Below are 23,789 nucleotides of genomic sequence, written 5' to 3'. Positions count from 1 at the left end.
AACAGGTAGTTTGTCCATCTGATAAATACAGCATGGACTCTGCTTAGGGAAGATCTTGAATCATTATGACTGATTCATCGGTTTTAAGAGCAGAGAGGTTAGTGAGAGTAGTCTTAAGACCCAGTTGGAACTGCTTATATATAAATGAGTAGTGGTGATTTGGTGACATGGTAGTGGTCATTCTGTGTGTTCCTGGGTCTTTACAAACTTCAGAATTGACCTAGTAAAAGTAAAACAGTAAGAAAAAAAATGACTACTTTATTCTGTATCATTAGTAATTCTTTGAAATTTTCTTGTTTTGCTCTTGTTAATTAAACAGTGATGAATCTGTTACCCTACTAGGCTTGAATGTGTCCTTGCAGGAGTTTTCATTGTTTAAGTAATAAAATTGGCTATGTGTTTAATATGTTACCTAGATGGTGTTTATATGTAGAGGTGGTAGGACTGGGTTTAGATTATTAGTTTTAGTAGTCCTAGTAAACTGGTGTTTTTTTCTCCCAGGTGTACCTACCTGTTTTAGCCTGTCAGTCTGGTATGCTTTTGTTTTTGATCCTGCCACTAGATGGCAGGAATAATAAATGGTAGATTGAAATGCCATCTTCAGCTGGTGGCTTTAGCTGCTTTGTACTTTTCCTTTACCTTCATTCTCTATTCCCATTAGTGCTGAATTTGGGATATATGAAGTCTCTCAACTAGTGGGATTTAGGTAGATCTGGTACCTTGTAGCCTGAGAGTGTGCCTAGTGACAGGGTAAAGGAGAAGGAACAGAAAACTTTTAATCCTAGATATAATCATTGGTATTCTAATACTTTGCTTTTTACTTCTATTTTTATTTTTTCTTTGTGGAATTCTGTCCTTTCCTTTATTTCTTGATTCTCTTACACTTACATTGGCATCCATAATCGGTCGTTTCTGTTGGTGGAACTAGTTGTCTTCTCATTTACTAGGTGAATACATGTTAACTTGGCCAATTTTGTAAAATCTTAACACTACACTTTGCAAACAAACTCAGAGTTATAATTGACTATATGAATCTTTTCACAGAATATTATTTTCAAAGTAGCCTGTTGATAGCCTTTGAAAAGTAGTGTGATGGACAAAGTCTAGGGTGGTGGGAATGTAGCTTCCATGATTATGTTATGTAAGACTGTGTTACTAGTGGACTTGTACCAGAGACTCCTTGCTGGCTTATGAAGTAAGCAACCTTGTTGAAGTCCATGCACAAGGAACTGCAGGAAGCCTCTTAAGAGGCTCCAACCAACAGCCAGCAAGAAACCAGGGCCCTTGGTCCTATAGCCTCAAGAAAATGAATTCTGCCAGCAACCTGAGTAAGCTTGGAAGTCAGTTCATTCCCTGAATGAGTCTCCAGATGAGAACCCAACGCTGTTAACTCCTTGATTTCACCTTCAGACCCTAAGCAGGGGATCCAGTTAAGCGGTGCCTAGATATGTGACCCATGAAACCATGAGATAATGTGTGTTGTTGTTCTAAGCCATTGATTTTGTTGTAATTTGTTATACAGTGATAGAAAATTCATACCAAAAAAATTTTTTTTAAGAAAATTAATACAAATACCCTTGATAAACCTTTCACATCTCTGAATATTACCTATTTGCCAGGGTCTTGTGGATACAGTGGTGTGAGCCCAAATAGAAATGGTTCTAGTCTGAGGGAGAGAGAGACTTGTAACTATTAAGAACGACAAATACTCTGAAGACCTATGATGCCATGAGAGCATCGGATAAACATAAATACCTCTTTGGGACTTAATTGATCTTTTAAAACTTACTCTTCCTAGGTTGTTTTCTCATTTTTTTAGCATAATCTTGACATCACAAAACTTGATCTAGCTTTATTTCCTGTTAGTATTATGAAAATAACTTACGTGTATTTTTTAGCCCTTGCACATGCTCTTTCTTCTTTTTAGAACACTTATATTCTTTCCTGCCGTTTTGCTCAATAATCCATCCAGGTTTAAGTTAGATGTCAGTTGAGTTGCATGAGGAGCTTTGTGAGGACAGGTCTGTTCTGTTTCTCCAGTACCTAGCACAGTTCAGGTAGGCCCATTTAAAAAAACAACAACAACAAAAAAAAACATTGATAGAGAGTATACCTTACTGGTGGAAGTATTAATGGTACACCTATTTTGGAGAACTGTTTGATGTTTTTAAATATATGTGTACTCTATAAGAGTGGTTATTGAATGAAATGCTAAATATTTATCCACAAAAAGAGTGGAATTGCTAAATATTTATCCAAAGAAATAAACACATGTTCTTAAACAAGGCAGAATTTACTGTAGTATTCATAAAATGGAATACGATTAAGCAATAAAAAGAGAACTGCTGCTACATGATAAATCTCAAAAACATGTTGAATGAAAAAAAACCAGACACTTATATAGAAAGTAGAAATATATAGAAAGTAGAATCTATGATCTATATTTATTTACTTTAATTTACTTTAAATTTAATTTATTTACTTTAAATTTAAGATTTATTTGAGAGAGCACCTGAGTGTGAGGTGGGGGTGGGGTGAGGGAGAGGGAGAGAATCTCAAGCAATCTCCCCACTGAGCACACAGCTTGATGCGGGGCTAGATCTCATGACCCTGAGACCATGACCTGAGCAGAAACCAAGAGCCACTCAACTGACTGAGCCACCCAGGCACCCCTATGCTATATTTATATGAAATCTGAGAACAAAATGAATCTCGGTGAAAGAATTCAAAGTGTTTGGGAGGGAGAAGTGACAGGAAAGGTTCACATGGGAACTTTCTGGGTGATGGTTTTGGGTGATAGTTTTGGTTGATGGTATATATAAAATTGTCAAAACTCATTGAATCAAACATGTAAGGTCAGTATATTTTAATGCTTAATATAAATTGTTCTTCGGAGAAATGTTAGATGTCCTTTTGTATCCCTTCTCTTCCCTTCTCTGCTTGATTTTATTTGTTTGTTGCCTGTCCCTCCTGCCAGATTGTCAAAGATTGTCAGCTTTATGAGGTCACAGACCAAATTTGCCTTTGGTTCTTAGAATTGTGAATTTGTATGCATAATGCCCAGGCTTATTGGCTCTGAGGGAGAAGTTATTTGTGAACTTTAATTTATTCATAAATTGGTGTCTATACTTTATGGTTGCATTTTCAAGAAAAATATTTGCATTATTACAGAATCTTGTATTCAGTGTTTTTCTTTATGTAGCTTCTAGCTTTTTCTGCTCTAGGATGCACAAAAGACATCTGTTTAAGTGTTGGTAGAGTAATCTTGCTCCAATTACAGCTTTGCCAACCACAGTTTGAGATAGCACAGTGCTATATTTATATACCAAAATTTAAAAATCCAATCTTTTGTATAAATGTGAAGTTTATTTTATTCCTTTAAAACAAATGAAAACTAAATATGAATCTTGTTTTCTCCTGAATCTTTGTCATCTCTCCTTAATTTTTTGAGAATGGGCAAAAAAAGGATAACCTATTATTTTACTTTTTAATACAGAAAGCCTTATGCACCACAGTAATTTGAAAGAGACCCTTATTACTTCCCTTATTAAAATAATATTGTTTTAAATGATTTCATGGCTGAAAAATAAGTATAGTCTTGATTTCCCAAAACTGCTTCAGTGGATCACAGGTGTAGTTTTTTCCAAACTATTGAACAAGGTAACTCACAGAAGATTTTTCAGTGCTGGAAAGAAATGCCTTTCTAATATGATTTATGTGTTGGGGGTCTTCTAAAATTAAGTTTAAAATTCTGCAGAATTTTTATGCACATTCTTCTGGTGAGAGAATCTGTGTTTTCATCAGATTCTCAGAGTCCCTCACCCAGAAAAATGCAAAAACCTATCTCAATCTCTGAGGTTTTTTTTGTTTTTGAGATCTTTTTCATTGCCAGTACATGGTTTTGCCAACTTTTCAGAAACAACCAACTCTAAGGTCGGCAACTAATTCCTTCATATTGAGTGTTTACCTGTACTGAACACTGTGGAAGTGTATTTGATGTCTCTGTTGGTTCTCTTCATGTCTTCATTGTTGCTTTGACTGTTTTTATGACCTTTTTAGTTGCAGAACTAAATCATAATAACTGCCCTCTTTGCTTCTGTGTTCCAAACCATCCCAGATAGAATGATGAAGAAGAAATACTTCTTTAGTAAACCTGATTTTTTGGGTTTTTTTATGGACTCTCTGGTCAGAAATGCTTGTTCTCACTTATTATACCAGTTTTGTGGGGGAAATGTATACTTGGCAAGATTTTTAGGTATATCAAAATCTTAAACTATGTGGCTGCATACATATCTTATCTGTCACCTGATAACTTACTCTGTCCTGACTCTCCTATTTCTAATCTTGTTGCTTTTATCTTTGAGGTGCTACCTAGCTATAAAAACCTGTAAAAAGATAAAATGTCATGATTGCAAAAATTAAGAAAATTCATGTTAGAGTCACTGCGTTTTGATATCTGTTTTCTATTTTAGTTTAACAAATAGACTTTAGTATTGTAGTTAAAGAGCGTGGATTTTTTTTTTTTTTTTAAAGTAAGCTCTGTGTCCAACATGGAGCTTGAACTCAAGACCCTGAGATCAAGAGTCACATGATCTACCACCTGAGCCAGCCACGGGCTCCCTCCTATTTGGCTTTGATTCCTGGGAAATGAAGTTAGGTCCATTATGACTACATTTTATGTGTGTCCTTATGACTTACATTTTTGTGTGTTTTTATGTAGTCTTGAATTTTTATATCTACACTTCTCTTGTCCTTTATCTTTCTGTGTTACCTTTATTTTATTATTTTATTATTTGTTTTTGTGGAATAAGAGATAAGATGTCTTACAAATCTTAGGATTTTAAAAATAAATTTTTATAGGCTTTGATTACAAAAGCTTTTAGTACTAAGGATACATTCAACTTTCACATCATTTTAACAAATATTTATTATGTGATAATTGTGCAGGCATAGTACCAAGGATTAGGAATATATATAGGGGTCTCTGTTGTAGTGGAACTTATTTTCTGGCAGGTAAACATGTAAACAAAGATCGAGGTAATTTCAGTTGTGAGAAAGGCTCTGAAAAAAATAATATGGCAGCTAGTGTCTGGGATGTGGCTTTGGGACTACCACTGTAGATATGGAAGTGAAGAGGCCTTTTTGAGGTGATATTTAAGCCAAGATCAAAATGACAAGGAGTTAGCTATCCCTGTGAGGATCTTAATTAAGAGCATCCCTCCAACCAGGAACACCTTGGAATGGTGAATGGACAAAATAAGGCCCCCATGGCTAGGATATAGTGACAAACATGGTATGGATAGTGTTAGGATAGGGCCAGATCAAGTGCTGAGATTGGTAATTATGGAAGTTAAACTCTTAATCAGAATTTCAAAAAAAAAGAATAAGTGGAACAGAAATTCTTTTGGTTGCAGCAGGTGTTTTTCATTTCTACATACAATACTGAATAGTTTTATGAGTGATGAAAGGCTTTAGAGGCCAGAACATAAAAAGGGATCCAAATGCATTGACTCAGGTATATGGAGTGTTCACACATGAAAATTTAATTAAATCAATTACACTATTTTTATTACCTTCTACCTGAATAGTATATTTTTATAGAAAGCATAGTTTACCTTAGAGTGGGAGTTAAAACATTTTATACAACTCCTAACCTCATACTAACTCACTTAACTCAAGACATTTGTGGAAAATGTTTTACAATTGGATGATATATAAAATGTTCAGAGGCACTTTAACAAACATTTATTGAACTTATTACATGCCAGGCAGTGTGCTTGGTGCTAGGGGTAGGAAGATCAATTCATTTATCTTTGCCTAGAGATCAAGTGAAATAGACTCTGGGCTTTGCTATTCATTAGTTGAATGACCTTGAGCAAGTTACTTAACCTCGTCATTTGTCTTTTCATCTGTGAATTGGGAATGACAATATCTATATCAATAAGTTGTCATGAAGATTAAATTAATACAAATGAAGGTACTTAGAACAGTGTATAATTCATAATCACTCATTAAATGTTCACTGTTGTTATTATTTACTTATGTTGGAACCTACTAATAGTAAATTAATTCTGTTTAATATGTTGCATTGAAAAAGGTAAAACGAAAAGTGCAAGATCGAGGTATAAAGGGGGAAGTGCCAGCTCTTACCTGAAAAGGATAGTTAAGGCTTAGAAAGAGGTGTCTTGAGTTAGGTCTTGAAAGATAGGTGTGGGAGGATGCTAAAGGAGGATTTGCTCTTCGGGTAACAAGAACAGCTTGTGCACAGGTACGGAAGTATGAAAAATCATGAATAGTATTTGTTTAGCGAAAAACCTGACGTTGAGGTATATAAGGTGAGAGAGAAGTAGGGAGGAGCCATTTCAGGGTAAGGATAGGGAAGGGAGTCTTAAAAACATTAGGACTTTATCCTGTAGATTTTGGGAAACAGTTGAAGGATCGGTATAATCGTTCTAGAAATTTTTCTCTTGTGTGGGGGATGGATTGTAAGGTCGGAAGGAAATACCAGAAGCTAGGAAGTCTGTAAGAAGGCAAGTGAAATAGTCTAGATAAAATATGAAGAGAGCTTTAACTAGGGGAATTTAAGAGCTGGGTACAGGGAGTGAGGATTTTATGATTCCCAGATAAGATACCAGTGATAATGGTAACATTTTAACTAAGATAGAAAGCAACTTTTTTTAATTAACTTTTTTAGAGTGGGGCAGGGGGAGAGTGAGAGAGAGTGTTAAGCAGGCTCCACACCCAGCTCAGAGACCTGCGGGGCTCCATCTCACTACCCTGAGATCATGACCTGAGCTGAAATCAAGAGTTGGATATTTAACAGACTGAGCCACCCAGGAACTGCAAGAGCTACTAGTAGAGGGCAGAGTAAATGATGAGTTCAATTTTAAGTATGTTGAATATCATATCTGTGGAGACATCTAAGTAGATACTCAAGTAGGCTATTCAATACATAGATTTAGAATTTAGAAAAAGGAATTGCGTACTTATACATTGTAGTCAAAGTTCAGGAAATGAACGAAGGAAAGAGGAGAGGTAACAGTGAAAAGAGAACAATGAAGACCAAGCTTTGACATCGAGCATTTGGAGCCATTTAGCATCATGACTAAGAAAATCTCTGTCTTTGGCCCTCAGTTTTTTCATCCAAGGGATTTAAGGGCATGTGACACTTGTAAAAGAATTAATTTTCAGATTCTCAGCTTCTTTATGTACTTAAAACTGAAGTTTAGGCATCATGCTGATTTTTTCCCCATATCTTATTGCCATTATCCATCAACTGTTTTATAAGAGGAAAGCATATCACTCACCTGTCCTATATGTTGCCCTAAGATATGAAAATCTAGGGTTCCAAATGAAGGCACAATTCACAGTGTTGGTGTGGAAATACTGTGCTTTCTCTAAAGAGAACAAGTAAAATACATGTTACTGAGACAACTCTATGATTCTTTCTGACAATTTCAGTTCTTAAAAGTTTGTTTGCTGTATCATAATCTATAGAGATCAAGCATAGCAAATTTATCTTTAAGGTACTGACTAATATATATCCTAAGATATTTATGAGAGCAACTCAAAAAAATTATAAAGACGATCTTACGAATTCTAAAGCATGAGGTAGAGCAGAAAAGTAAGTATTAGTTGAGAAGAGAAAAATGAACAGAGGTCAGCTTCAGGGATAGAAATTACAATTCACATCTTACGATGCTTTGGTGAATTGTGTCTCATTTGGAATTTTGGTATTCAGATGGTCTTCCTTAGGACAGAGCCAACCTTTTATATAGTTAGCACAGATTTTCTCATTTTAATAAAGCTGATCATGGTTAAATAGCATTCTTTAGGAAGCAGTGTAGAATTCTAAAATTAGAAAAATAGGTCTTTTCTGTAAAAACAGTACCTTCTTTAAAAGACAGTGCTTTTTTCTTCTTGTGTTTTCATACTGCAGTTTTTGCTACAGTAGTTGAAGAAATAGGGAAAGTCTTTTTCTCTTATGGAAGACCTAAATTAATACTAGGAAGAAAAGAGCCGAATTGAAATAGTTAAGTATTGGACATATGTAATGGAGACGGTGAACTTCCATTGCTTCACTTAAGGTGGAGATTGTATTTTTAGACAGATTATTCAAGTAATATGTTACACTAAGAGTGAAAGCCAAAAGGAGCTGCAAATTAGCTACTTCTACAAATTTTTGGCACTTTTTTCCTTCAGAAAGAGGGAGAATGACTTAAAACAGACAAAGTAAGCCATTTATAGACTTCATTTCTGAAATGGGTATATGAATAATTTTCTGACTTGTTAGTAGCAAGGTTGTTTAAAGATTTAATGAAAAATGAGAAACAACCGTACTTGAAATTCCTATGGAATTAGAAAATACTTGATAACAGGGGAAAGAGGAAGAAATTCAAAACAAACTGTTAAACTTTAAATCTCATAAGTAGTTTGTTCAGGTCAAAATATTGATAGATGATTATGGTGATAATAATGGAAGTTGTGTATCTCTTGGGAGATGTTGCAGTAATGGGCAGTAGGAGCAATAGAATTTACATGTGTCTCTCTGTCTTGCATTCTTTCTTCTCATGAGAACTGAGACTTTGCTTTCTATCCAATAAATTTTTGATCCATGTATACTCTAAAAGTGAAACAGCCTGTTTAGGTCAAATAGGAATTCCTAATTCTCTGTTTTATACCTTGTAAACAGTTTTAAAACCATGAAGGAGAAAACTGTGTGAGAAAAAATACTTTCCCATCCTTTCTCGTTTCTTTTTGATACATTGAATATGCAAATGATAGCAGACATTATTTTCATGTTATCATTAGACATTGTCCAGGAGTAGTTGTTTAACATTTATGTGGCAAGCTTGTCTATAAGGGAGGAGAAATTGGGAAAAAAAAGCCTGTGTTGATAGTGGAAGGGGAAGGAAGGATTGCAAGTCTTGGAAAATTATGTGTACGCATGCTTACATATAACTTTTAAAGATGAGAAATAGACTTTGAGGGAGTAAAGATTAGAAATTATTGTGTATGGGGCGCATGGATGGCCCAGTTGGTTAAGCATCCAATTCTTGGTTTTGGTTCAGTCATGATCTTGGGTCCTGGGATTGAGCCCTGAGTTGGGTTCCGCACTGAGCCTGGACTTTGCTTGAGATTCTTTACCCCTCCCTCTCCCTCCCCCCCACTATGTTCCTTCCCCTGCTCTTTTGCATGCCCTTTCTCTCTCAAATAAATAATAAAATCATAAAAAAAAAATTAATAGCATACTGAGAAGAGTATGGTTGTCTGGAGACACACAGTGGTTGATTTGATTTCATATATGACGCATAAGAAAGGTGCCAAGAAGGGGAGAAATTTGAGGCAGAGATGAGGACCACTTGCTTTGTATCTTCTTTATGAGAGTAATATTTGTTGAAGGGTTTGGTAAAGGCATTTTGTAGATTGTGTGTGATGTTAATAAGATGGTGTGATAATGGTTATTATCGGCCAAACAGTACTTAATAATGTTTTCTGGCTATGATTTTCTTTTTCTAGGCTTTTTGTTTTTTTTTTCTTTTTAATTTTTACTTTAACAATTGCTCATTGTTTCAAAAAAAGTCAAAGAATGAGGCACAATCTATTGACAACTCATTATGTAGCCTCCTCGAATTTTTTTGAAGGATACCCAGTCTTTGAAATATTTATGTGCATATACATGCACATATAACTTTTAAGTTATTGGCATGAATAGGATCATATATATTAATGAATTTTGCTTCATCTACAAAACAGCATGACATATATGGTAGCCGTTAGTGCTGTTCACTAATGCCTCCTTTCCCTGTTTTCTGAGCACAAGGGGGCCATGTGACTAGAACTGGTAAATGAATTGAGAGTATAAATGGTATGTATTTCTTCCCAGCTGAGAATTTGTTGTGCTCCATCTTCTAAAGTTCTCTCTCTGGCAGAAAGATTGTAACATTCAAGTTCATGGGTATTCTGGCTGTGATTGTTTAAAAGGTAATATGTACCAAAGAGTTGAAATCTAAAAAGATACAATCAGTGATATATTGGTCCTCTCTGTCCTTTTGCTTCCAAAGTGACTTAAGAAGGGGCATAAACTTCAGGATTCAAAGTTTCATCTTAACACATCTTAAGAGAACTGTGCTAATGGTTTTTTTGTGTATATAATTTTAAACATACCACTGTTTTTCAAATACTTGTTTCAGCTTTTTTGAACCCTTTCTTCAAGTGAGAATTTACACAAGAATCTAATATATAAACAAGTATATTAAATAGGATGGTGCCCTTTTCCAAAGTGTGTATCCCACTCCCCTCAAAGTTTATACCTGGCTCATGTCAGAAATGTAGTTCTAGAGGGGCACTTTGGAATCCCTGAGGTATAGGGAACTTTGAAATCCATTTATAAGGTTCACCGTGCCCACCAGAGTCAAAGCTCCCTAGTTTAAATCACTTTGGATTTGACATCTTTGTGCCTTAGTCTAATCATCTATAGACTGCACATAGAATCCTATCCTACCTCAAAGGTTTTATTTTTGTGTGTGAGGATTAAATGAAAGCTATTCTTTTATAGTACCTGACAATTGTTAACAATTTTTAAAAATAATTGTAAATAAACAGGGCACAAAACTTGTCTCCTTACCACTCCCCTTCTTAAACCTCTTTCCCTTACTTTTTAAACATGCCCAACACACTCACCTTAAGGTCTTTGCCCTTGGTTGTTTCCCTATCTAGGGACAGCTCTTTTCCCCTTTTGGAATGGCTGGTTACTCCCATCCTTAAAAGTCTCACAAATATTATAAGGCTCCACTTACACCTTGATTAAAGAAGTCTTTACCCCTTCCTCCCTCTTTCCCTTCTTCCTATTTCACTCTTTTATTTCGTCCCTTTAATTTCTTCCAAAGCTCTTGTTTCAATCTGTAATTACCTGGTTTGTGTTTATTGCACTTAAGCTCCAGGAGAGCTGTGACTTTGCCTGGCCTTTTCAGTGCTCTGTTCCTAGTGCCTAGCAGAAACCTGGTGCATATTTGTTGCTCAAGAATTTAAAAAAAAATTTTTTTTCTTATCTTTCAAAAATGAAAACCATACTAATGGCCAGTATAGAGTAGCCACCCTTAGAGGCACATACTGTGTTTTGACAGGCAAGAGTTTTGGGAGGTTTTGAAGGACATGGTGTCAAATTGAGATGTTATCTATCCATAGAGGACAACCCTGAGCCCTCACTTGGAGTCCGTGTATCCTTATTTTTGATAGAAACTTAAGTTTAGTGAATCTGGTTTCTTATCTCAAGGCAAATTAAAACACTAGGGTGATTCAAGGCTTCTGTCTTAAGGGGACTGTTGAGATGTGGTAATACTTGGTATAGTACTCCACCACCTCACTCTCCTTTTGCTCTATCTCCCTCCCTTCCTTCCCTCGTTTGCTACTTGTATTTGTTGTTCTTTAGCACCATCATTGATCAAAGCCGCTTGCCTCTCCTTTGTTTCTTTCCTCCTTTCTATTTCTGATTGATTCTTCTGTTTCTTAAGATTTTATTTGCAAAGGCCGAGTTAAACTAGACTTGTGTTGTCTTAAGAAAATTAGATTTGTGGACTGAACACTTGGGAGGTGGAACATGTCTGCCTCTCATCGCCTCTGTATTTATACTGGTTACTTCTAGTTTGAATCTATTCTATAAGTCCTGGTTTCTAAAGTTCTGACATTTTTACTGTGTGTATTTAAAACTGTATCAATCTTGTATCTGTATAGGAAAAAGGTAGGAATTATTATAGCGGGCACTTATTTGAGACAATCAGTTTAATGCCAGTGTTAAGAAACAGCAACATCGTCTGCCCTCACCTCCCTTCTCCAGAAATGTCAGATAGCAAACTTTAAAGATTTAATTATTTGTATGCATTTGGTAGATAGTTTTAGAGAAGGAACATGGTTTAGGGAAAAGAATGACAGAACTGGCCCTTGGAAAACTTGTGTTTTACTTTCAGTGCTACCTTTAGCGCCTGTCTTGAGGCTAGAACTTTGTCTTTTACTTCCTCCTATAAATTAAGTGAAGCTTTTATTTCTTAGCTTTTCCAGTTCAAATTCTACACGTACCATATATTACGTTTCAAATGCTAGTCACAGGGTAAGTATTAGGTGCCTTGAGGTTGGTTATAGCATTAAGATAACAATATACTGACTGTTCTTCCCCTTAATTTATTCTTAGGCATTTTCCAATTATGTTAATATTTTTTCTGACACACTGCCGTATTTTTGTAGAGAATTGGAAATGTTAAACATACAAATCCCTTTCCCACCTCAGAGGTTTCTGTTGTTTCTTCTTCTCCTTCCCCCCCGCCCCCCCCCAAAGGTTTCTCCTTGAAGGTAGAAAAGCTATAGGTTAATTTTAGGGCTGAGGCATAATTTTTTTTTAACCCTCTTTAAGATTAAGGGTATATTGTGGTATGTTGCTTCATAATCATGAGATTCTGTTTTTGTTTTTATTGTTTTGAGTGTACATTGGGTAATTCATTTAGATGAAATAAATCCAAAATCAAATGTACAAGTGGTTACATCTCCAACAGGATTTATAGAAGGAAAATGCAGAGGCAGCTGTTAGTGGCTTTTTCTTCTTGTTCATAAAGGTAGTTAGTACTAGTTTACAAATGGGATGGAATTTAGTTTTTGTTTTCATAAGGAAACAATACAGTATATGCCGGATAAACCTTAAACCAGCTTGTAAAATTCTTTTTAAGCTGTAATGTTTTGAATACAGCATTGTAGTAATATCTCTACTAGAACCCAAGAAATACAACGTTTTTTTCATGAATAAGAATTAGGGAATAGTGGAATTGCTGGATCATAGGGTTTTTTTAGCACACCAATAATTAGAACACTGACTTAAATTTTTGTCTTCTGTTCCTTTCTTCATTAAACTCAAGCAATTGTGTGCACAAAAGCAGTCTTCAATTTTGGCATGTCCAGTTTACATATTAAAAAAATTTTAAGTAGCTGGAGTGTTATAGACAAAAGGACCATCAAGTGGTAACTGTTGAAGCTGGGTGATACATACCTGGAGGTTCATTATAGTATTAGATCTACTTTTGTGTATATTTGAAATTGTCCATGATATTGTGTGTGTGTGTATACATATAGTTTACATATACACACACAGGTCTGTTATTAATTGTAATAAAATTTATATACAGATAGACACATTATTTACATAATTATACAAGGAACACAATACATATATATGTATTTAAAAAAAAAACAAACAGGTAGTGGCTTCCAGAAGCAAGTTCTTTATTCCTATTTTCTTACTTTTCATTGTTTCCTATAGATATAGAGAAAGGCAATTATGAAATACAGTGTCTCTGAATAGTCACACAATACATATATATGGAAACTTTATTATGGAAAATACCACAAATTGGATAAAACAAAATGGAAACAAACTATTGCCTCTTACAACAGGGCTTTCAAAACCTGAAGTTTGCCAAGTTGTCTTTGACACATCTGTTTGTTTTTAACAGTCACAGGGAAGTTTATTGATTTTCAAATTTAAAGTCTGAAGGAATCTAGTGATAAATTACTAGAATTAATAAGCATTTGCAAGGTTTCTGGTTACAAAATCAATGTAAAAATATCAAGAGATTTCATGTCAATGTCAAACAGAATTTTTAAAAATTAAATGAAGATACCATTAAAGATAGGAAAAAATCTAAGCAAAGATGTGCAAGACCTCTAAGGTTAAGTTATATATTTTCTGGAATGACATTAAAGAAGATTTAAATGAAGGAGATAAACTGTATTAATAGGTTTGATGAGTCAGTATTGTAAAGATGTTAATTCTCCCCAAACTGTTGTGTGGAGTTAATAGATTTTCAGTCAAAACCTCACTTTTTTTTTTTTGGTGGAATTGACAGGCTTATTTTAAAATTTATATAGAAATGCAAAAGGACAAAATAAAAAACACAGTTAAAAAAAAAGTTCTACCAGGTATCAAGATATAATTTAAAGCTCCAGTAATGAAGCTTACATATTATTGATGCAAGGATAGACATAAAGACCACCTGAACAAAAAAGAATCCAAAAACAGATCTGCACATTAATGAACCTTAATATATGATGGAGGTGGAACTGTAGAGCAATGGAGAAAAGATAGTTGTTTTAATAAATGATGGTGGAATGATTATTTATAAGGAGAAAATAAAAATAAAAATAAAATTGAATCCCTATTTCACACTGTGTGAAATAACCCATTCCAGGTGTATTAAAGACCTAAATAAGTAACTTGAAATTATCACGAAGAAGAAAAAAAAACAAAATCCTTATGACTTTGGGGTAGGGAAGGACTTTATTTTTAACCAGGAGTAAAGCAGTAACCCTATAGCAGAAAGTTGGTAAATTAGGTTTATGTCAAGAATTTCTATTCTTTTGGGGTGCCTGGATGGCTCATTTGGTACAGCAGCTGCCTTTGGCTCAGGTCACGATCCCAGGGTCCTGGGATCGAGCCCCACATCGGGCTCCCTGCTCAGTGGGGAACCTGCTTCTCCCTCTCCCTCTACCTGCTGCTCCCCCTACTTGTGCTTTCTCTCTCTGTCAAATAAATGAGATCTTAAAAAAAGAATTTCTATTCTTTTAAATACCATCGCAAGTGAAAAGAGAAGCCATGGAAAGAAGCTTACAGCTTATAAAAAACTTATTTAAATCACCTAGAAAAAAAAGTGTGCAAAGTATTTCAACACACACTTTACCCAAGAGGAAATTTTAATGACCAGTAAATATATGAAAAGTATTCAACCTCAGGAGTTCTCATGGAAATTTCATACGTAGTTACCATTGTTGGCGCGAATTAACTTTGGTAATCCTGTGTTGGTAATATTACTAAGCAACAAGAACTCTTGGATAGAGTGTCCACTTTTTCTTTATTTATCCCTATAGTCATAGTTAATTTAGCTATCACACTGGGCTTAGATTAGTTGAGTGGTATGTTGTGTGGGGGAAGGATGAGAATGGCGTACTATATTATGGGTCTAAAAAAACTAGTGACTAACACTGAAAGTGCCCTGTGAAATGAGTGTACTGCCTTTTATAGTCCTGTTTTTCACTTCCAGGAGGTAAGAGATGAAAGCCATAAGGGCATTCAGAAGAACATTCATGGTGATGGGTTGGAAACTGAGCCAGAAAATGGGTAGAAAAACAAATGACAATTCAGGCAGGAGAAAGTTAACTGAAAATCAAAGAGAATATGTATGTAAGAATCCATAAAGGAGTTCTGGGAGTCTTGCATACCAGGAGAAACTTGATCTTTGGGATAAAATTGGACTAAACACATTCTACTTATGTTTATGTTTAGTTTTTAGGTACCTTGGCTAGGTTTTCAATAGAATCTTAATGAGCTTTCTTGTTTGTTCTAACTTTTTAATTATGCCTTCAGGCTTGGATCTCAGAAGTATAGTTAAATCTGTCTTTGTCTTTAATTTGGGGATACCATTTAAAATTGGCATTAGGCACAGGTACCTATCAAGATAGCTTGATTGTATCTCACCCCCACTGAAAAACATATTTATGAAATCAGTTATTCATTTAACATATTTGAGGGCTACTGTGTGTTACGTGCTGTACCAGATGTTGGAGACACAGTGGTATCCTAGTGGGAGTATTTATCTAGTGAGGTGCATATTAAGTGGACTAATGTGAAATTAGATCTGTGGCAAGTGCTAGGAAGAAAAGTACACTGAACCATTTCAGAATAGCATCCCTATAAATGCTGAAGTTTGAAGGATGAGTTATTTAGGCTAAGAAGGGGAGATATTAGTGATCCAGGGAGAGGTAATTAGCAGTCTGAAGATCTTAGGAAGGAATAAAGTGAGTCTGGAGAACTGAAAGATGGTACAGTAATCCCCCTCACCCCCATATGTGATTTCACTTTCTGTGGTTTCAGTTAACTGTGGTCAACTGCAGATGATCCTCCTGTCAGAAGGTCAGCAGTAGCCTAATGCTACTTCACAATGCCTACATCATTCACCTCACTTTATCTCCTCTCATAGGTAGTTTATCATCTCAAATCATTATAAGAAGAAGGAATGGTACCACACAATAAGATACTTTGAGAGACCACATTCTCATTACTTTTATTATAGTATATTGTTATAATTCTATTTTATTATTATTGTTAATCTCTAACTGTGCCTAATTTATAAGTTAAACTTTATCATCATAGGTATGTATGTGAAAAAATGTAATATATATAGGGTTCCATACTCTGCAGTTTCAGATAGTCACTGGGGGTCTTGGAATCTGTCCCTCACAGGTAAGGGGGGCTACTGTATATGGGAAGTAGGGAGATAGTAAGGTATGAAATGAGACTAGTGTTATAGAAGAGCTAGAGTGTGTGTGGCTTTATGTTAAGAAGTGGAGGTTCCTTCCCTTAAAATTTTTTTTTTTTTTTTACTTTTAAGAGAGGAAGCCTTTGAATAGTTTAGCAGAAGGTTGCAATATGATCACATTTGCATTTTGAAAAGATGTTCTTTGTTGAGATGTATACAGATTGGAAATTTAGGAGATAGGCAAAATGGATCTAGGGAGATGAATTGGAGACTACCACTATAGTCTAGTTAAGATGATAGCTTGGATTAGAGTGCTAGTATCAGAGTAGGAAAACAGTGGACAAATTGTCCAGTTTGTTGGTGTATACTTGTTCATAGTAGTCTCTTATGATCTTTTGTATTTTTGTGATATCAGTTATAGTGGACAAATTTCAGAGCTACTTAAGAAGTAAAATGACAGGGCGCCTGGGTGGCTCAGATGGTTAAGCGTCTGCCTTCGGCTCAGGTCATGATCTCAGGGTCCTGGGATCGAGTCCCGCATCAGGCTCCTTGCTCAGCAGGGAGTCTGTTTCTTCCTCTCCCTCTGCCTCTTCCCCTGCTTGTTCTCTCTCTGTCTCTCTCGCAAATGAATAAATAAAATCTTTAAAAAAAAAAAAAAGTAAAATGACAACTTGATTATGATCTGTGTATAGGATGTGAGAGGGAAGGAACTATCAAGGACGACATCTCAATTTTTGTCTTTAACTTAGGTGGTAGAACACTCTAAAAGCAGACAGAGTATATATATGTTTGGAGGAGTCTGATCATGAGTTTAGTTATTGAGTTTGAGATGCCTTTGTGACATTCAAAGACAAAACCAAACTCAAACAAAAAAACTGACGTAGGCAGGGAGAAAGGATTGGTAAATTGTTGGGCATGCTGGTAATAATTACTGAAGAGACCCAAGTGTAACTGACATCTCTTGGGGGAGAGTTGGAGTGAGTTAATGAGAGGGTAAAGGAGGCTGTCTGTACAGAAAGCAGGAAGAGGACTGGAGATGTGGGGTAAAAATCTGGAGACTTGTAGTAATCCTTAGTGTCCTGAAATTTATTGAGATGTGTATGCAGTTTCTTTTTCCCAGTTAAAAGAAATGTAAAAACTTTCTGGATTTATCTTTAGATTTCTTAATTTTTTTCATAATACTTTTTCCAGCTTTATTGAAATGTAATTGACAAAGTTGTATAAAATGTACCGCTTGATGATTTGATAGCCCTACATTGTGAAATAATTACCACAATCAATTTAATAAACATATGCATTGCTTGGATGAGGGCCCTGAAGATCTACTCAACAAATTTCAAGTATATAGTATATTAACTATAGTCACCATGTTGTACATTAAATCCTTAGAATTTATTCATGTTATAACTGAAAGTTTGTACCTTTTGATCATCTCCCCATTTGTCCATTCCCACATCCCCTGGCAATCACCATTCCTCTGAGTTAAACTTTTTTTTTTTTTTTTTTTAGTAGTTCACTTACGAGTGATAGTATTTTTCTTTCTCTGTCTGGCTTATTTTTTCATAGCATAATACCCTCCAGTTTCATCCATGTTGTTACAAACCAAATGACAAGATTTCCTTCTGCTTTGTGGCGGAATAAGATTCCATTATATATATTTACATTTTCTTTTTCCATTCATCCATTGACAGACATTTAGGTTGTTTCCATATCTCTGCTATTAGGAAAAATGCTACAATGAACATGGGAGTGCAGGTATCTCTTCCAGATACTGATTTCTTCTTTAGGATATATACTCAGAAATAGGGTTGCTGGTGGTTCCATTTTAATTTTTTGAGGAGCCTCCATACTGTTTTCCATAATGGGTATACTAATTTATATTCCCACCATCCCTGTACAAGGGTTTTCTCAAACCCTTGATGTTTGTTACCTCTTATTTTTTTGATGATAGCCATCCTAATAGGTGTGAGGTGTATCTCATTGTGGTTTTGGTTTGCATTTCCCTGATGGGTAGGGATGTTGAGCACCTTTTCCTATACCTATTGATCATATGTATATCTTTGGAAAAATGTCTGTTCGGCTCCATTTTTAAATCAGATTTTTGATTTGGGGAGGTTTTTGTTGTTACTGAGTGGCATGGGTTCCTTATATATTTTAGATACTACTCTCATTCCATAGATTGCCTTTTCAAATATTATTTTTTTCTTTGCTTTGCACAAACTTTTTGGTTTGATACAGTCTCAATTTTGTTGCTTGTGTTGCTTGTTTTTGGTGCCCCCTCCCCCCCAATCATTGCCAAAGGCAATGTCAAGGAACTTTTTCTGTTTTTTGTTTGTTTTAGAGTTTTATGGTTTCAGGTGTTACATGTAAGTCTATAATGCATTTTGAGTTAATTTTTTGTATGGTGTAAGATAAGGGTCCACTTTTATTTTTTCACATATAATATCCAGTTTTCCCAACACCATTATTGAAGACTGTTCTTTCCCTGTTATTGTTCTTGGCACCCTTGTCAAAGATTAGTTGACTCCATATGTGTGGGTTTATTTCTTGTCCCTGTATTCTGTTCCAATGGTCTATTTCTTTTCTTTTTTCTTTTTCTTTTTTTTTTTAATGCCGGTACCATACTATCTTAATTACTATTGCTTTGTAATAGAGTTTGAAGTCAGGAAGTATGATTCCTCCACCTTTGTGATACCACCTTCTTCTTTGTCAAGATTGCTTTGGATATTCAAAGTCTTTTTTGGTTCCATGTACATTTTTGGATTATTTTTTTTTATTTCTGTGAAAAATGTTGTAATTTTTATGGAGATTGCATTGAATTTATAGATTGCTTTGGGTACTGTGAATATTTTAACAATATTAATGGTTCAATCCAAGAACATGGAATATCTTTCCATTTACTTGTGTCTTTCATCATCTTATAGTTTCAGTGAACAGGTGTTTTACTTTGGTTAAATTTATTCCTAAATATTTTATTGACTTTAATACTATTATAAATGGGATTGTTTTCTTAATTTTTCTTTGAGATATTTCACAGTTAGTGCATAGAAATGCAACTGAGTTTTGAATAATGATTTTGTAACCTGCACCTTTACTGAATCCTCTTTGTTAGTTCTAACAGTTATTTGGCGGAGTCTTTAGGTTTTTCTATATATAAGATTGTGTTCTCTGCAAACAGTTTTGCTTCTTCTTTCCCAGCTTGGATGCCTTTTATTTCTTTTTCTTGCCTAATTACTCTAGCTAGGACTTTAGTTTTGTCTTGAATAGAAGTGGAAGAGTGGGTACCCTTGTCTTGTTCCTGATCTTAGAGGAAAAACTTTCACCATTGAGTTTTTTGTTTTTGTTTTTTTTTTAAAGATTTTATTCATTTATTTGAGAGAGAGAATGAGAGAGAGCACATGAGAGGGGGGAGGGTCAGAGGGAGAAGCAGACTCCCTGCCGAGCAGGGAGCCCGATGCAGGACTCGATCCAGGGACTCCAGGATCATGACCTGAGCCAAAGGCAGTCGCTAAGCCAACTGAGCCACCCAGGCACCCCTCACCATTGAGTTTGATGTTAGCTGTGGGCTTGTCAAATGTGACCTTTATTATGTTGAGGTACCTTCCTTCTCTACCCAGTTTGTTGAGAGTTTTTGTCATGAAAGGATGTTGAATTTTGCCAAATGCTTTTTCTGTATCTATTGAAATGATCATGTGGTTTTTTTCCTTCATTTTTATTAATATGGTCTATCACATTAATTGATTTCCATATGTTGAACCATCTTAGACTCCTAGGGATAAATACTTGTTGATGCTGTATGATCATGGTGTATTGAAGAATGTGCTATTGAATTTGGTTTGCTTGTATTTTCTTGATTTTTACATATATGTTCATCAGGGACATTGGCCTGTAATCTTGTATCTTGTAGTGCCCTCATCTGGCTTTGATAAGAGGGCAAATCTAGTCTCAAAGGGGGGTTTGGAAGTGTTGTCTCTTCTTTGATTTTTTTGGAAGAGTTTGAGAAGGATTAGCATTAATTATTCTTCAGATGTTTGGTAGAATTTGCCATTAAAGCCATCTTGTTGGTTTTCTTTTTGGGAGGTTTCTGATTACTGATTCAATCTCCTTGTTTTGGTTCTCTTTAGATTTTCTGTTTCTTCCTGGTTCAGTCTTGATGTAGGTTATATGTTTTTAATTATTCATTTCTTCTAGGTTGTTCGATTTGTTGGTATATAATTAATTGTTCATAGTAGTCTCTTATGATCCTTTGTATTTTTGTGCTATCAGTTATAATGTCTCCCCTTTCATTTCTGATTTTGTCTGAGTCTTCTCTGTTTTCTTAGTCTAGCTAAAAGTTCGTCCATTTTGTTTATCTTTTCTTAGTTTTGTTGATCTTTTATGTTTCTAGTATCTATTTCATTTATCTTTGCTCTGATCTTTGTTATTTCCTTTCTTCTGCTAACTTTGGGAATAGTTTATTCTTTTTTTAGTTCCTTGAAGTGTAAAGTTAGGTTGTTTGAGATCTGGTTTTATATTAATGTAGATATTTATTGCTCTAAACTTCCCTCTTAAACCTGCTTTTGATGCATTCTATAAGTTTTACTATGTTGCATTTCCATTTGTGTTTGTCTCAAGATATTTTTTATTGTCCTTTTTATTTTTCCTTTGGCCTATTGATTGTTCAGGACTATATTTTCAATTTCCACATGTTTGTGAATTTTCCACTTTTTTGATATCTAGAGTCCTACCATGGTGGTTGAAAAAGATACTTGATATAATTTCAGTCTTCTTAAATTCGTTAAGACTTGTTTTGTGGCCTAACATATGATATATTCTGGAGAAATTCTGTGCGTGCCTGAGAATAGTATGTGTTCTGCCACTTGTCAGATGTAATGTTCTATATTAATCTGTTAGAGACATTTGGTTTGAAGTGTGGTTCAAGTCCAATATCACCTTAATGATACTCTTTTTGTATTATCTCTCCAGTATTGAAAGTAGGTATCGAAGTCCTCTGTATTATTGCATTGCTGTCTGTTTCTGCTTTTGGATCTGCTACATTTGCTTAATACATTTAGGTGCTCTGATATTGAGTGTGTATATATTTACAGTTGTTACATCCTTTCAGGCTGCTGTGGCTTGTCTTAGTCTCTGCAGATAGTCGTATTTCTGCTTCCTATGGTATTCTTCCATTGGTTTTTAATGCATAGCTTTCGTGTTGCTTACTTTTCTCCAGTGTTGGGTTTGGGGGTGTGCTTATTTTTGTATTTGATGAAATTTATCTGAAAATGCTGCAGTGCATTTCTTCTCATTTGTCTTTTGTCTTCCATTGATTAAATTTCTCATTACTGAAGGTCATGTTTTGTTTCACAGTGCTCTTATAGTTTATTTATAGTTTATTCTCTTATGGTTTTAGTGCTATTATAATTTATTCTTTAGTCCTGTAATTTTTAGGGTTGTAGGATTGGAGGCGATCATGTCAAGTGTGCTCCTTTCATTTTGATGCTGTCTTTTGTTAGTGGTTCTTAATCTTTTGAGAGTCATTGACTGGGACCATGTGGTGAATTCTGTGTACCCTCACCGTTTTTTGTTCAAATCCATAGCTGTGTACCGCTGCCGGTACCCTAACAATGGCCAAATGTTAATTTGAGCATTATTAATTTTGTAGGCATGGGGTTTTTTTTGGGGGGGGGGTCTTTGTTTTTGGTTTTAGGTAAGTGGTATAAGCCTATTCCTTGGAGAATAATGTCAATTTCTATGAAAGAAATATGTATGTAGGCCATACAGTTAAATATAAAGATATTTACATTTATAATAGAAAGATAGGGCTATTTCTTTCTACTAAGCAAACTTTTATAACATTTCCTTTTTTCCTCTTTTCTCTAGGTTTAACTATAGGTCAACACATCATCTTGCATCTCATGGGTTCTATGAATTTTTAAATTGGTTTGATGAAAGAGCATGGTATCCACTAGGAAGAATAGTAGGTGGTACTGTAAGTATATCTGCAGTTATTTGTTAATCATAGTAGTTATGTTAATCATAAAGTTTTTATAGCTATTTGAGTAAATCATGAGTTGCTAAGGTGATGGAGATTTTTGAAACCTTTGTACAGTTAACTAATACAGTTTTCTGTCACTGATTAGTATTTAATATACTAAATCTCTTTTTGACACTCGTTCTCTTCCCCCACCCCTTTCCCTGCACTTGTTTGGGTTATCTCACACTAGCCATTATTTCTGACAAGTGGAGGCTGGGAGGGGACATTTCTTGTCATAGTACATCTTAAGTTCACATTATTTGTGGTTTTGTTCTATAGCAACTTCACTGAAAAAATATTTTTTGGAAGAAAATACAAATTTAGAAGAATCAGATCATTTTATTTATATTGGGGGGTGGAGGCGGCAGAGGGAAAGGGGGAAGAGAGAATCTTAAGCAGGCTCCACGCCCAGTGCAGAGCCCAACGTGGGGCGCAGTGTCACAACCCTGAGACCATGACCTGAGCCAAAATCACGAGTCAGACACTTAACCAACTTAGCCACCCAGGCGCCCCCAGATAATTTTAATTTTTAGGTCCTAAAGCTGCCCTAAATTATTTCAGGTAATTGAGTACTGATCATATAGCTCATAGAGAGCGATTATATTCAGAATGTGACATAAGGGAAATATTTTTACGGTCTGGAATGTAAGGAGAATGTTGAAAGTGCAAGATAGATATCTTTGGGGAAATATATGTTTAGTCTTATTTTTTTCTTGATATTTTGTCAAATGTTTATCAATTTTATTAGATCTCTTAACCCAAAGAAACTAACTTTGTTGATTATATTTATTATGTGTTTGTCTTTTATTGTATTTCAATTTATTTCCTTTCTCCCATTTTCTTGAGTTTATTTTGATGTTTTTCTGACTTCTTGATATAGTTTGCTCATTAAGTGTTCTTTGTTATTAATGTATTTATTTTAAAGCTATAAATTCCCACTAATCACTGTTTTAGCTACATTTATAATGCCTAAGTTTTGATACGTAGTACTTTTATTTTCATTCAAGTTGAAATTTATTTCAATTCCCCTTATCATTCCTGCTGCTTCATGGGTTATTTAGAATTGTATTTAACTTTTAAACGTAAGAGGACTTCCTAGTTATATTTTGTTGCTTTATATTATGGTTAGAGAGCAAATTCTGTAATTTCAGTCCTTTGAAATTTATTGAGACTTGATTTGTGGCCTAGCGTATAGCCACATTTTTAAATGTTCCCTCTCTGTTTGGAAAGAATATGTCCTCCATGACAGTAAGATGTTGTTTCTAATCTGGGGCATTTTCTTATCCTTGATGTAAACAGAGATAGAAGGAGAGGAGTCATGGTCTCCAGGGCAAATTAGGAAGGTATTGAGTGGTAAGAGATGTGATAGATGGCTATTATCTGCACTTCATGGTGCTAATCCTGTTATGTACCTTATTGTAATATTTGATGACTACAGTTTGTTTCTGGGTGTGTTTATAACTTTTTTATTTTGAATG

At 35.0% G+C, this 23,789-nt stretch overlaps 1 protein-coding gene across 1 annotated transcript in view; it reads left to right on the top strand.

Moving 5' to 3' along the window:
* Nucleotides 1–23,789, top strand: part of STT3B (STT3 oligosaccharyltransferase complex catalytic subunit B) — a 100,647-nt gene that overhangs the window by 19,141 nt on the left and 57,717 nt on the right. Inside the window, exon 2 of the mRNA XM_034993270.1 lies at nucleotides 22,158–22,266. Within this exon, the coding sequence (XP_034849161.1) occupies nucleotides 22,158–22,266 (109 nt within the window). The remainder of the gene's footprint in view (nucleotides 1–22,157; nucleotides 22,267–23,789) is intronic.

The sequence above is a fragment of the Mirounga leonina genome, unplaced genomic scaffold, assembly GCF_011800145.1.
Source record: "Mirounga leonina isolate KUSES-001 unplaced genomic scaffold, KU_Mleo_1.0 Mir_115, whole genome shotgun sequence".
In the NCBI taxonomy this organism is placed as follows: domain Eukaryota; kingdom Metazoa; phylum Chordata; class Mammalia; order Carnivora; family Phocidae; genus Mirounga; species Mirounga leonina.
This window is presented reverse-complemented; position numbering and strand designations above follow the sequence as displayed.